The sequence below is a fragment of the Brachycentrus maculatus genome, unplaced genomic scaffold (genome assembly GCF_059751285.1).
Source record: "Brachycentrus maculatus isolate JH-2025_06_01 unplaced genomic scaffold, ASM5975128v1 h1tg000212l, whole genome shotgun sequence".
Taxonomy (NCBI): domain Eukaryota; kingdom Metazoa; phylum Arthropoda; class Insecta; order Trichoptera; family Brachycentridae; genus Brachycentrus; species Brachycentrus maculatus.
In genome coordinates this window covers 297,832-314,122 of record NW_028280963.1, presented here as the reverse complement: position 1 = coordinate 314,122, position 16,291 = coordinate 297,832, and the positions used below count along the sequence as shown (strand labels likewise).

General features: G+C 30.7%; 1 protein-coding gene across 1 annotated transcript; it reads left to right on the top strand.

Annotated features, from left to right (window-relative positions):
• The first annotated feature begins 1,084 nt into the window (after positions 1-1,084).
• On the top strand, positions 1,085-15,321 carry LOC148307042 (arf-GAP with dual PH domain-containing protein 1-like). The gene is made up of 6 exons (XM_088264006.1): positions 1,085-1,208; positions 4,866-5,091; positions 7,995-8,345; positions 12,036-12,271; positions 12,918-13,109; positions 14,228-15,321. Exons 1-6 carry the CDS (start codon positions 1,127-1,129, stop codon positions 14,290-14,292), a joined length of 1,152 nt encoding a protein of 383 aa, XP_088120132.1. The 5' UTR covers positions 1,085-1,126; the 3' UTR covers positions 14,293-15,321.
• Positions 15,322-16,291: the final 970 nt, after the last annotated feature.

Genomic DNA, 16,291 nt, shown 5'->3' with positions numbered 1-16,291 from the left:
ATTTTTAAATGAAAACAAATGCATAATCATTGGATCAAACTATATAGTAAAGATTTTTTTCAGATGTCAACATTTGCTTTTAATTTGTTAAGAAGTGTGTGGCAATGACAATTTAATCGTAAAAGTTTATAAAGTAATATTCAATATGCAGGAATAAAAAAATATTTGTGATTCAAGAAGTATTTACTAAATAAATATTTATTGCCAAATTCATTTTCTTTCAAAAGGATGTTTGATATGAGAATATTCTAAATTTATAAATCAAATAATTATGTTCATTTAGGCACATTCGGGTTCTATGCTTGATGACAAGGTCACAAAATAAATTTTTACTGGGGTCCGCACAAAAATGTGTATTTCAGTGTAATAATTATTGTAGATATCAATGGATTGACAATAATCAAGATAACACCAATCAAAAAACCATATCAGGAATATTTACGCCCTTATTACGTAATAAATAAAAATTATTGTGGATAAATTATAAAGCCCAATTATAATATTTGAAATATGTAATGAAAAATATAACAATCTTTCGATGACAAAATAATATGTTTAATTTTATACCTAAGTTGCTCATAAGATATCAAATGTTGAAAAAAATCATTAATATAGAGAATTCCTAATTATATTATTTCTGCAAAATTAACAAATATTGTAGCTCATTATTGTTTTTCCTATTATTTATGTTTTATTAATTATATTCACTAATTACTTATGTTATGAAAGTTAATATGCTACATGCGTTTTCAATAATATGAACCTTATTTGCCAGTGATCCGATTTGTAAAGGAAATACAAATTTTTTTTTTTGTTGTTATTGTATTGTATTGTCAATGGAAATTTACTTAATTTCGAAATGAAAATCAAAGGCAAATAATTGGATTACGCATCCCGCCACCGACATCATGCGTCACGCATAAAAACTAAAAACAAAATCTTGCACGTTCCGTTTCAAGGATCAATGAATAGGAAGACAGAAAGTTGTCATCTCTTTCTCGCTAACGGCAGACATCGTGATAGGCGACGGAGAAAGAAATATTCCGCTCTTATTAGACAATCACTCGAATTGCGTTGCGGTCATTCTGTCGCGAGTCGCGACGTCATTCCACGCAAAAGTCTCGCGATGGCGGACCGCAACGAGAGGATATTACTAGAGATATTGAAAAAGTTTGGAAATAATATGTGTGCTGACTGTGGAAGCAAAAGTATGTGATGAAAAAGTTATTAAATAAATACAGATTAAGTTTAGTGATGATTTTGTGTTAGTAAATTCGAAGGGTTGTATGTGCGTTTCGACAATCAGGGGGGGCGTAAATACTTCCATGCTTGTGGGGTTCAATGACCCTGGCGCCAAATTTTTGTTTATTTTCATCATCCTCGTGGGTTTCCTTACACATAACATTTTTTAAATTTAATATTTACGTTATCAACGTTACGGTGTATGTTTTAAAACAACCAAATTGGTGTTTAACGTTTATGTTCAATACGTTATTACATTTCCGCACGTTCGAGTGTCTTTAGTTAATAACAAATTAATCGCATAATTATTATTAAAACGTTTTTTACGGTTATTTCTTATACTAGTATTTGTTTTGTATCACCGTATTACCTAATATTATGAATAGTGTACATTTTTGTGTGAATGAAGCGAAATAAACATCAAACATGTCTAACTTTAATAACAGGACATCCTAATATAAACTAACATTCCAATAATCCCACCTTTAATTTTCAAACTGTCTGTAAGTATGTAATATGTATTGATTATTATTTTTGTATTGGAATGGTTTTAAAACAAAATACGCGTGATATATTATTTTTAATATTCAGGATGTTTCCCTGTTTTGGGGAAATCCTTGCTTTGGGATACTACTAAAATACAAATATTTTGGAGATAAAATAGTAATAATAAAAATAACAGAATTTTCGCCATTTTACTTCTTTATCTTTTCGAGTTATTGTTATTCTAACGTATTTTTAAAACATTACATAAGTTGCATTTCCGCTTATAGACTATGTGAAGTCCCAATTTTGGTGTTTTTTTTTTTAGTTAATGCTGTTGATTTGAGTAAATAATATGAAAAAAAATCAGATTCTTAGTTTTAAGTAGAGTATGGAAATTGTGTTTTGAAATTTTAAATTTATTTCTCCTGAAATATCATTGCATTATTGAAAGTGTCCATTTTTCTCTATTAAACATAATATAATTCAAGATTACATTTTCTACTTTTAAACATAATTTAATTCAAAATTACGTTTTTCTTTATTAAACATAATATATATTTTTTTAAATCTCCGTTTATCATAATATATGTAATTAAAATTACACTTTTCTCTTTTTAGCATAATTTAATTTAAATTTTATAATTTAAAATTACCCATATCTTCTTTAATTAAAATTCAACTTGTTTTGACGCGTTTATTGAAATTTCTTTAAAAACAAAACTAATTATTATGTTATTCTCAAAGTTTGGGACGATTAAAAAAATTAACAAGCAAATTGAAAAATAAAATTAAACATTTTATTTTATTTTTTTAAAAAAACGTGGTTAAAAGTGTTTTTTATTAGATTTTTAATGCCCGTATTAAATCTTCATCTCATAAACAATGTACAAATTGTATAATTTACTTTTTAATGGAGATGATGATATGAGGCGCACAGGGCACTGGATTGAATCGATCCGGTATTGACTCGATTGGTTATTATATAATGCAAGTCTTGTGTTCTACACTCTTGGACCAAGGAATGAAATATATTTGATAGGATACAGAATGAGCTGAGAAGGTAAAGAATATTAATGTTTTATGGGAAAGAAAATGTAAGAGGAATAATTGAGTAGAGAAAAGGAGAATACCACCAACGGCTAGGGCAGTTAGGGTTGCATAGCTGTACTCATACAATCTGTATAAGTTGGATACTACTAATTTTGGGTATTGTGGTCCTTGAAGTAAAAAATAGAGTTACATAATAGTAAGTGAATAAAAAATACCATACTCATACTAATATCAAGTTAAATGAAGAAATATAATACAACGAAACTTAAGAAATTTGCTTGTACTTGCTTGAAAATTATACTGTTTTAAACTCATGTTTTGTTACTTTTTTTTTTAAACGTGGCAACCCTGCTAACAACACATATTATGTGTAAAGATTACCCAAAATATATGTATTTTTCTGATAACACAATCAAATGTCATATCTTTTTAACATTTTTGTGTCGTAATCATTTTAAATGTCAACAAAATTACTATTTTAGTTAAATTAGAATATTAATTTGCTACTTACGAAATTTAAAAAGTCTTAAATATTTGAATTTAAAAAAAAATGTTTCTTGATATAAATTACTAATTACGGCATATAGATTCATGCAGTATTAACTTGATTGAAAATTCAGTACGCATGGTAGAGAAACACGAAATCCAAAATCGTATTTACCATTTTGTAAATTAAATTAGTACTTTTAAATTAAAAATTGAATATGATTTGATTGGCAAAAAGGTAAATTTGATGTCCAATTTGATTTGTGTAAAAGAATCAGATAAAGTTGTACTTACTGTACAATATTTTAATTTATTATTAAGAATTTTTTTCGTTTATTTATTTTGTGTGTAATCAATTTATGTTTAAAAACTTTCTTCTTCCTTGATAAATAAAGGAACCCACATCCTCTAATTTATTAAATTCTGTGAAATTAATGCTGCTTATATTTCTAAAATATGTCAATAATTCAGTGGTTAGATATCACTTTTTTTATCTGCCATCGATCTGGGGGCTGAGCTCTTGTTGGTGCGGTAACTTCTACTGCCCAAAGCCAGGTTAGCGGGTAGCGGGTTTGATTGCTATGTAAAAGGCCACGGGTTCAGTTCGGTAAAAAAAACCCTTATATTGATTTAATATTATCCTAGACTTGTACCAGAAGTGAAGTACTGATTGCCTAGCCTTCATGAGAGCAATGATGTTGAAACTGCCTCAATTTGATTCTGTGCCCTATACGCCATTGGGTGCAAAAAGGATGAGAAGAAGTATTTCATTTGGTCTGTTTTCTCTATTAGCTGGTCCATATAACTTTTCCTTAGCCTTCCTCTTCCTCGTTTGCCTTCTATTTCCTCCATCGTGCTAATCATTACTAATTTTATGGATAATATGTGTGTATTTTGTTACCTAATTTTTGTTTTCTATATCACCTGTTTTCTTTTTGTTATTTTGCATATTTACACTGAACTAATTGAAAATTGACAAATCGTAGTCGTACAGGAGAAAGTGACCAACTACCAAAATGTAATATGTTTAGGAGGGCCATTTAAGTCACTTTTGCTTGCCAAGAAAATATACATAAATGCAGTTATTCATGTTTACAAGTCTATATATTATAGGTACTTCAATGTTCAAAATCCTTTGGGATTTTTTTCAGGGCACTATTAAGCTAGTAAGATATCAAATAGTCAATGATCACGTTTTTGTAAAAAATACACCTGGTCACTTTCTCCTGTTGACTACGAAATATCGAATACATATAGAGAGAGACATCTTTTAATGCCTTTTGTGTGTATATATACAACATAATAAATACTACAAATACACGATGCTATTTGACAGCATTGTTTTCGTCATAAATATATAGAAGCCATTACTAGATGTATGAGTTACTCGATTTTTCAAATTCTGGATTAGGTCAGTTTACTAGATTAGAATTGAATCTTTGAAAAGGTCCAGCCATTCTGTGAGCAAATGACAAATATAAGGATATATTGCGCGATTTAACATAATCATTTTACTTCTCTGTACAGAGACTTGAAACATGTGCGTGGGATTTTGTTTTACATGCCTTTATTTATAGCCAATTTAATTTTGGAAATTTCAGATCCAGAATGGGCGTCCTACAACCTCGGTATCTTTGTGTGTATGCGGTGTGCGGGAATTCATAGAAGTATGGGTGCTCACATCAGCAAAGTAAAACATCTCAAGCTGGACCGCTGGGAGGATTCCCAAGTGGAGCGAATGCAGGAAATCGGAAACATCGGTGCCAGGACTAAATACGAAGAGAGAGTGCCCCCGTGTTACAGGAAACCGCAGGAAGGCGATCCTCAGTGAGCTCAATATTATTTATTTATTTTATTTATTCTGGAATTGTACAGCTTATATATAATAAAAATGACATAATAAACAATAGCTATATTACCAATAATAAACATTACATTACATTACATTAACAAAAATAGTTATGTTAAAAAAAGCCAATTGAACAATTCTACATTTATGTTATAAAATATTCACTTCAATATTATTGTTTGTGGTATAATGGTTAGCATTTTAGCTACCGTGTTGGAGGTCCCGGGTTCGATTCCCAGGGGGGTGAAAATAAATATAAGTTATTTTACACTCCATTTATTTAATATTACCCTTGACTGGTCCCTGAAGCGCAAGAGCGTTCACCCTGCCTTCTTGTACGTAACAATCAAAATAACACAGCATCAATAAGATGCATTGCCCTATGCACCATTTGTTGTGGATAAGGCGGGTTAGAAGATGTTATAATTAACCAACTGTTATTTGTTAACTGTGCAATAACAATGCTCTAGAGCTCGCTACCCATACATATAAACAGTAAATTAAACCTTTTTTTATTGACATTTTTGTTGGAATCTATTATATTATAATAATATTGATGTGCAAATATATATTTTTTAATATTGACTAATTAACAAGTGAAACTATTGAATATTTATTTATGCATTTGAACAATGGTACAAACAATTATAGATTTTTACAAAGAGTGATAATTATAATGATTCAAATTCAATGATTAAAATATTAACTATTCAACATGTAAATATTGAATAAACTAAGAGAATATAATTCATCATATCAAAATAAAAACTTCCGCATTATTCGAACCCGGATCCCTATGTCCAGGAATAAGGTCCAGGAATCCAAAATGTTTGTAATGAATACAGACTAGAAACTTTTTCTTAATCTACAACGGTGAATAGGTGTTTTTTTTTTTAAATTAACGTTTTACTTAGTAAATACACTATTTCTTAAAATCTTAGTAAATACACTATTTCTTAAAATCAAGTGTCACGGTAGATTTTAAGAAAAGTGGTATCTATTAAGTAAAACATTAATCAAAAATGGATAGATTTGACCACAAAGTGACTGCCGAATCAATTAATGAAAAATGAATATTTCTTGCCTGATATTGTTTTAATAGGGTCAATAAGTATTATGTTGATAATATAGTACTGTAGGACCTCGGGAATAACATTGATGGTAATTTTTAATATTTTGTTTGGTTAAAATTTTCTACTAATTTATAATGTTTTGTTAGGATTGAGTAGACTTAATATCTGTGTTTACCCGTACTGATTGTGTTACATCTTACTGCTATATGCTCCACTCTCATCTACATCATATTTATTTTGGATGTACCTTATTTGTATTTTACTGTAGAATGTTGATTTACTGATAACATTCATTGCCTTAGAGACATCTCCAACTGCACATTCAATGTCAAATCTTTCTCTTATGTTTTATAGCAGAATAAAGGGTTCAATTTGCTTAAAGTTATAAGGATTCCATTTAAATCTTTTAATATTACTGTTACCGTCTTTCTGGGCTTTTGTACCGTGTAGCACTTGTTGAAATTTGGCAAATTGCAATCCTACATGTTGATGACAAAGTATACTGCAATAGAATCCGAAATTTAAGAACTTAAGTAAAATGCCAGTTACACACTACATAATAATAAACAGTATAAATATATTTGAATTTTGCTGAAAATCTTTGTTGATTTATTAGGGAAATAGTATCTAGGAATAATTATTTGTTTATATCCATACTGTGTACAAGTGATTCGTTACCAAATACTTCGTGATTTACTATCTTACATTGTTTATTTTTAAAAGTTTATTTTCACATATAATTATTTCATTCAATACTAGCTGTGTGTGTTATCAGGAGTAATAAAAATATATTTTTATATAAATATCTATCACATATTATTGCTGCAATTTAGATTAGTTCTCATTATTAATTGCAATTTTTACAATCATTGTGAATGAACAAACAGTTTTTATTGCGGCTACTATCTGCTGAATTGAAGTTACCTTCGTTTATCAATTCTAAATGTCTTCAATGTGACAGTTGTAATGCGATGAACATAAATGTACCAAATAATTTGTTCATGTTATGAAATTGTTATGAATGAAAGTAATTTAGACATATATTCTATTCCTAGATCCATTCAGGGGGTAATAGTTATTATTTAAACATATTACTTCCTGCTTTTTGTAATGCAGCTTCCTGTACCATTATCAGACCTACTTAACTCATTCAACACTCTCATTCATTCTCAGTATCCCGTATCTATATGTTAATAATAAATGGACAATCTGATATTTACGTCAACTGTATACCTACTGTGGCTGGGTATTTGTATTATTTGTGGTAATTCCTTGAGCTTGACATTCAAAACACAGATAAGCGTAATCGAAACAAATTTAGTAAATATTTGTTCCATAAAATTATTTTATGTTAACAATAATTACTAAACAGATAATGTGGGTTGAGTTATAATTGAAAATGGTAAAACAAACAAAGCAATAAATCATGTCACTGTTTGGCCAAAAAAAAATTTTTTTTAATAATAGAAAAACAGCAAACAAAAACAGCATAATTTTTGTTTTGAAAAACTATATCTTTATAAAATAAATTTACAAATGGATATAAAATGGAACTGAAAATATCATGTCTTTATCTATACTATGGGAGGAATGCCAATATGAATGCCGAAAAAAAGTTCATTTTCTCTTAACAAAAAACAAACATAATTTTCATGGAAAAAGAAAACTGAGTGTCAAACCCTGCTATAAATTTTGTGCATATGTTGTTCAATTCAAAAATACTTTAAGTATTTTGTTGAAAAATATTTAACATTTTGAAAAATTAATTACGAATTTTATTTTACTTTATTCCTTGTTTTAAATTTCAGGGTTCTATTAGAGCAGTGGATAAGAGCTAAATATCAAAGAGAAGAATTTTGTAATCCCGAGCGTCAAAGCTACACTTCGGGTTATATGGAAGGATATCTCATGAAAAGAGGGAAGGAAGACAGTCGGTATCATCCCAGGAAATTTATTTTGTCCGAATCAGAGGACTCATTAAAATATCATGTCAAAGAAAACAAAGAACCCAAAGCTGTATTACGTCTCTCGGAATTAAATGTCATATTCTCCCCCCCGAAAATAGGTCATGTCAACTCCCTTCAGCTGACATACATTAAAGATAGTTCAACTAGACACATATATGTTTATCATGATGATCCTGAAGTCATAAATAATTGGTAAGTTTTATTCTTCTCAAAAAGATAACTCACTTAAGTAGTCTTATGCGGATCTACACTTTATTACATATATAAAACACATTAATGAAGTGTAGATATCTCTTATTTGCACCTTCTTTTTTCCTCACTCAAATACAGCTCATATGTATATGATGTACAGTAATACCTTGGCTTACAAGTTTTATTAATTCTGTTACTGAGTTCATAACTAAAATTGCTCATATTTAATTTTTTGCCACAGAAATTAATTGTTATGCTATCAATTGTTATTTTAAACCGTTTTAATTAAAATAATATATTAATTAAAATTGTTTAAAATAACAAATTGAAATTCGAGGGCAATTACGAGTCTGATGCCAGTTTCTGGCTATAACATCAGAATAATTAAAATTCAGAGATTTGCAGCGTGGCTGGTAATATATGTGAAGCATTAAGCCTAAGTATATTCACATAATCAACCTGCTTTTGAAACTCGTAGCTTCAATATCACTGAAAAGAATCATGCTTCCCTAGCGGATTTTGATATTTGACATGTTTTTGATTATTATTTTTAATGCTTAAATATTTTATGTGAAAAAGCCTCTCTTTTATTACTCAGTGTGTTCTTCACTGATTACCATACTATCTAAAATTTGTGGAGATATTTCAAGTGACTTGATAAATGTTAAATCATTGTTTTTCTTATCTCTGTAGTGTTATTTTAGAAATTATCTATTATGACGTATTTAATATTTTGACAACATTCAACACTGTTTTTTTTCCTCTAACATAATAATAAATCTTTGATAATAAATACTGAAAAAGTTACATCTTAAAATATGTACATTAAAAAATTATAGTATTTGTTAGAATTTTTGTTTGAATTATTTAAAATTTTAAATATTCAAAATTTCTCAGAATATAAAATAAAATCGTTGATTTTATTGGGCGATAATTCCTGTGCTTCAGATTCTCAAATAAAAAGAATAGAATATGTTTAATCAAATGCTAATGACTTAATGCAAGTAGTTTAGAGTGCAGGATAACCCTGCTATGTGGGAAAGGAAATGGAGAACTAATAGTTAGTGAAGGTGAAAATAAAGGACGATAGCAGCAATGACTAGGGCACTTTGGGTTTTATACCCGTAGTCGTACTAGCTCGAGGTTAAAAACCGGCAGTTTTTTAAATCTATGAAGAAATACTGGCTTCATGGCGTAGTTGGGTAGACGCTCGACTGCGAAACTGATGTCGCGAATTCTATTCCCGCCAATCGCAAAATAAATTCAAGAAAGATTTATTTTCAGTAGTTTGTGATGTATATTTCACATCTACATTCTTTATCCTTACTATCCTATCTCCAGACAAACCCCTTAAAGTGGTAGCTTTATGGATATTTCTTGAAAAAAAAATTTTGTAGAAATAAACTAGAAATTTCAATTGCTGTCAAAATACTTAAATTGCAAGACATGGGTTGTAAAACTTGTACTCTACACTTTACTTCTACTGCATAGCATGTTATCCCATTTTTGACTATTACTAACATAACGCAATGATTGATGGTAGTGGCAATATTTTTTCAGTACTTTTAACGGTATTCGTACCAACCTTCCAAAAAATTAGTATACTTGTAATGATACAATATGTCGCTAACTTACCGAAATGTCATTTTTCAATATGCAAATTTTGTTAATAAAAATTATGGATGAAATGATTAATTTTTGTAAATATAAATAGAATATAAAATAAAAATTCTTTATACGTAGAGTATCATAAAACTGATATTCTTCCTAAATGACATGCCTTATTTTATATTCAGCTAATTAATATATATTTATATTTTTGCTTTAAAAATCGAATATCTGAAGATAAAATTTTTGCAAGCAGCATGACAATATACATAACAATATGATATGGGCAATCTTTTTAATGTTATTCATAATTATTATAAAAAAGGAATAAATTATTTATATTCTTTTGGCGCCGCAATTATTAAACACGGGAGACACATTACTCTTATCTTATCAAACTTTGGTTTTTATTATTAATTAACATTTTGACATATTACGTCAAAAGTTGCGGTCTCATTCAGAAAACCCACACACTTTTGTGTGTGTGTATGCTAAAAAAATCGTGTGTAGGTGAGTTTTATTTAGGAATGTTTATTTGATTGTAAATGTGCCAGAAGACTCCTACTTGTTAGCTAATTCCAGGATGACTGTTTATTCAGGTTTGGTAAAATTCCAATAATTGTGGGGAATTTTGATGTGTGATATTTATAATATTAACACAAATTAACCCCTTCGACATTTACAATTGCAAGTTGCAAATTATTTAATTAAGATTTTTTGTATTTTTTCCTGTATAATTGTATTTTGTGGCTTACATATACACAATATATATGGGAGTGGTCAAGATGTCCGCCTCCGTAGTCTAATGGTCAGTACGCTCGACTGTTCTGGAGGTCCCGTGTTCGATTCCCAGGGGGAGGGATCAGATAAATATAAGTGATTTTTTCACTTTAATAATTTTTCAATATTACCCTGGACTGGTACCTAAGGTGGAGGGCTGATCACCTTTCCTTCATGGTTAACTTACAAGACAACACTGTGTTTGTATGATGCAGTGCCCTATGCACCATTGGGCAAGGGTTTGAAGAAGAAGTGATCAAGATAGTTTTTTTTATCAATAGGGTTTTTTTTTACAAAACAGAAAAAATACTTTAAAAAATGTAAATATTTAATATGTATATTTATTATTTATAAGAAATGTATGAGAATGATGTTTTCATTCATAATTTTCTGAAATTGGGAAAATATTAGTTAGATTAGTGAATGTGAGAAAATATTATTATATCCATATTTTAAACCTGCGTGGAAATTTTATTTAACTTTGTAATTTTTAGCTATAATAAAAAAATGTTGAAAACCCTATTCGGTTTAAGAATAATTTTATTGATATCTAAATAGGAAAGAATAATTAAATGAGTCGATAATTTGGACATCAATTTTTAATTACATCACATAAAATCTAAGCAGATATATGGCAGCATTTGAATTTGTGTGTAAAATGTGAAACATTTAAAATTTTTAATAATATGGTTCTATCAGTAGTAAAAAAGAATGGTGAATGTTGCACAGTGGAAGTGATCACTTAAACAAGCAAATGAAAAGTCGTAAGGCCTGTATATACTCAGACTTCCATATTCCTATCTCAATAAGCTCTTAGTCTCCGTTGAGATATCAATAAATTCTTGATAACAACCTCCCGTGTGTTGTATCCAGTATTTGTGTAGAAAGTTTAAAAAATTAAAAATTATATATATATTTTACAATTAATAATTTGTAATGCTTGGTACAGACAGAGCCGGAATGCATATGGCGGCCGTAATTTTTTTCTGTGTCTGGTCCATCACATTCACATATGAATTTTGGGATGACGAGGACTACTAATTGGTTAATATAACACTGCTCTTTCACATTTATGACACAAACGTCGACATGAAATCACCCGGTGTGTATTAATTCATACTTGAACGTTATGGACCAGAGACAATACAGGAAAAAATTACTACTGCCATATGCATTCCGGCTCCGTCTGTACTAAGCATAATTATATATTAATTTTTGTGCTATTCCTTTTAATGGATATTTATTTTGGAAAATAATTTTGTAATAATTTATGATTATAAGTGCATTTTTTTTTCATCTTAGGTACATGGCAATCAGATGTGCGAAGCTGCATCGGCTACAGGTGGCATTTCCCTCCGTCCCCGAGTCAGAGCTCGCTGTCCACCTGACGAGGGACTTCCCGAGAGAAGGGTGGCTGTGGAAGACGGGTCCTCGACCCACCGATGCCTATAAGAAGAGATGGTTTTCCCTGGACGCTCGGAAACTAATGTATCATGATGATCCCCTCGATGCATATCCCAAAGGAGAAATATTTTTAGGTATGCCTACTTAGTAGTTTTACAAAACCTTATTGATGCAATATAACGGTGGGGACTGAATGGAGCATTTCGTCGTAACGTAATATTCGCGGCAAGCATCCGAACATCGGAACAAGCTCGGCTTGCTGTACTGACTATACGAATGCTCGCATCGTACCGTGTTACGTTATGACGAAATTACTCCGGTCAGTCCCCACCATAAGATGATTGATTGAACTGAAGATTTATAACAAGAGTTAAATACACGTAAACTTCGTTTTACGCCAGGGCTCCGTTCCGAGAGACACCTGCGTAAAATCTGCATAAAATGAACACAAATATAATGGACAAATAAGGTTAGGTTCCGTGTCATTTTAAGAATAATCTAATGTGTTTATTGCAAATAATACACTTTAAAGGTATAAATAACCCTTTGATCCATGGGTTGTCATATTGACTTTGTGTTAGGGGGAAGCTTAATTACTTTGATGTCCAATTCTGTGTCTAAGATATACAGATTTTGGGGATGTTCTGGTGCATTGTCCAATAGAAGGATTGCTTTCTTAGGAAAGTTATATTTCATACCTGATTTATAAATAAATCCCTTTATCTTTGTTGAAATTACTAGGCTTTTATTATATTTGTTGATTTACCTTGCTCATTTCAGGTTACAATCTGGACGGTTTCAGCGTGCGTGTGGGTGTGGTTCCCGGATTCAGAGACATGGGCTACAGCTTCACCTTGCACACCCCCGAGAGGGCCTTCTGTCTAAGTGCCACGAGCGAGGAAGACCGGGATGCCTGGATAAATGTCATTGAAGCTGTGCTGCAGCGACCCCTCACCCCACAGGATTCATCCAGTGAGTTCATCTGAACATTTTTACCTCATATCTTAACCTCTCTTTTAGTATAAAGCTAGAAAACTCAAAAACTTTTACTAGACTCTTCACCGTTTTGCAATTATGCTAAACTTTTCCAAAACACACATCAGCAATTCTCACTTCCAAAATTAATTTATTCCATTGGAATTATGATATTTTTTTAAATAATCAAGACGTAGTTTGAATGACTGCTGTGCTGGAGGTCTTGGGTTCAATTTCCAGGGGGGGGGGTCAAAATAAATGAAATTTTTTCACTACAATATTTATTTAATTAGACTATGGCGGGCTACTCTGATAGGGCCTTTTGAATGTGCCATTTTAAAAAATATATACAAATCAGAATATATTTGTATGTAAAAATTCAGCTTCCGTATGTTTGTGTCTGCAAAACTCGAAAAGCAGTCGACGGATTGACTTAAATTTTTTACAAACGCGGCCTCATGTTCAATCCGATAAACGAATGTGACCTTTAAAAATGAAGAGGTTCACTACCCCTGCCTTAGACTGTTATCTGAAGCGCAGAACTGATCACCTTGCCTTCATGAAATATAATAATCCAGTTAACACTTGATTAAATGCGATCATCAGATGCATATGAGAATCAGAAAAAGCTTGCGAAAAAAATTTATACTCGGATATCAACGTATTGACTTTCTCCAAAAATTAATGCTTTTTACTGAACAACTAAAATATTTCATGTGCCGAGGAAATATTTTACAATATTTATTCACTAAATTAACTTTAGTCACTTCTCTGTCAAGAGTCAAGACTCATCCAATCGTGGATGTTGTTGCCGATGACACAATCTACCATTTGTAACCGCTTCCTTCATCTAATATTGCTAGCTCTTTCATATTGAGTTATGTTTATTGATTTTATGGATAATGGAAGCAGGTTATCGAGCTCTATTGCATAATATTTAAGTTCATTTCACCAAATGCTATGTGTTTGATTCTGCTTGGATTGTTTCTGCACCTTGTGGTTCTATGAGTGTTTTTATGCAATGTGTTAAGTGTTTCATATGTAATTCTATTTTTTTTTTATAGATATGTAAATTATAATAATGTCTAATAATTAATGACCGTTAAATATTTCAGTTGCTGCTCGTTTAGTCCGCAAGAGAACAGCTTCTAACACAATGAGCATCTTCTCCGCCAGATAAAACCCTTGGGTTTTCGGTATTTCTAAGTTTACAAATAACACAGTCTTAAGATTAATAATTCAGATGGAAAATTTGTTTTTTGTTAGTATGTGTAAAATATGTATATATATCAAACAATCAATATTTTATAGTAATTTTTTATAGGATCTTTTTTGAAAACTTTACTTCATAATCTTTGATTAATGAAAATTGACTAAATATATTTATGTGCAGTGGAAATTCAACATGGAATGCAGACATGAAATATATTAATTTTTTTGTGTATTTTTTCACTAAATGTGGATTACTTTTTTTAAAATTTGTGACTTCTTTGTGATTCAACGAATTACATATTGGCATTGTGTTTGTTACAGAACTGTTTGCCTACTGCAATCATAATTACTTATTTAATAAATAAATAAAATTATTAAAACAAATGATATTCGCACAAGCTTACTTTATGTTACATAAATTAACATTTTTTTAAATCTTATTTTACGTAATTGTGTGTCCTTTAAAAACATTTATTAAAAGCTATTTTACTTAAAAATAGTAAGAATAGTAGAGTTCCTACATTTTGCTGATCTTTATTATTTGATTTTTTCATATTGAACACATTTTTAACTGTATAATTTTTTTGTAAAAGAAAATGAACACGTAAAATACACGATACAGGCGTTTCCATCTAAGCAAGTATACACTTGTATACAGAGTAAAAAAACTTAAGATGTTTAATGTTACCGCCGCTTAGGCCCTTACTGTGAATTGGTTATGTCAACTTTCATAAACACGCCTGTAATCATATTGAGAAAAGAATTTTAGTAATCAATTTCCACTGCATATAAAATATATTATTATAAAATTAACTTTGTATATATATATATATATAAATTACTTGCTACAGGTTTTATTATACAAATAAAATCTGAAGTAAATATCCTCATAAGCAATAAACCATTTAATATTATACATTGTTATAATATAAATACTAGTGTACTCGTTAGGGTGTACCTGATGCGAGCAAATGTGCCTGTTAAGGGCAGTCACTTTTTTTTTATTATGTGTTCTGAATTGATTTCTGGAGTCCATCATGAGAGAAGCGTTCATTTTCTTTTCCGTTATCGCGGTTTCTACTGTCTATTCCTGGGTCAGTGTCCTACTCTATGGTCGCTTTGTCCGTTTCCGCTGATTTGGTATCCGGTCATCCATGGATTTGGGTTGTTCATAAAGCGTCATTTTCCCATCGTGTAACGACGTTCGTTGATTTTGTCCGATCAATTCGAAAAAATCGTATTCATTCCTGGGCAGTATATCGTAGATAGTGTTATAAACTTTGAAAACATATTTAGTTCTTTTAATTTACGTCATTAAAACGTCAAGTTCTTGTGTATAACGGATAATTATCGTGTTTATTTTGATTGCGAGACGCCGCCGCCATTTTGAGTGCGCGGTAATTGTTTACAAACACCGTGAGAAGTGTGTGAATCTTATTATTATTAAGTGTCTCGTCTTCTATAAAAACAAAACTAAAGAAGTGCTCGTATTATAAACTTTCGCTTCAATCCAAACGGCATTGTCGCGCATTTACCGAAAAAACTTTTCATTTCGAATATTTTATAAACAAAACGACGCCATCTTGAAACACGTGTTTGTTGTTTACAAACATCGTGCGAGTCAAGATTTTCAAGGGCGACGGATAGTTAATTAAATTTTTATAGAACTTTATGCTTTGTGCCTAATTTCATATAAATTTTCACATCTGTCCGAAAACACCGATCTTTATAGAAAATGAGTGATACAGAAAATGTTTCGCCATTATCGCCGGTAGCTGGGCCTTCTCAGCGCAGTGAATCTCGAAAAAGATCCTGCGATCCATCCGTTTTATCGTCAGATTCAGAGTCTCCTGAACCGCGTCAGCAAAGCGCCTTAAAGTGTTAATGGACCCACGGATAGACTATCTAGTTCAGCAGATAGGACTTTTGACTGACGCCGTGTTCCAAAGTCAAACCGGGGCTAAGGT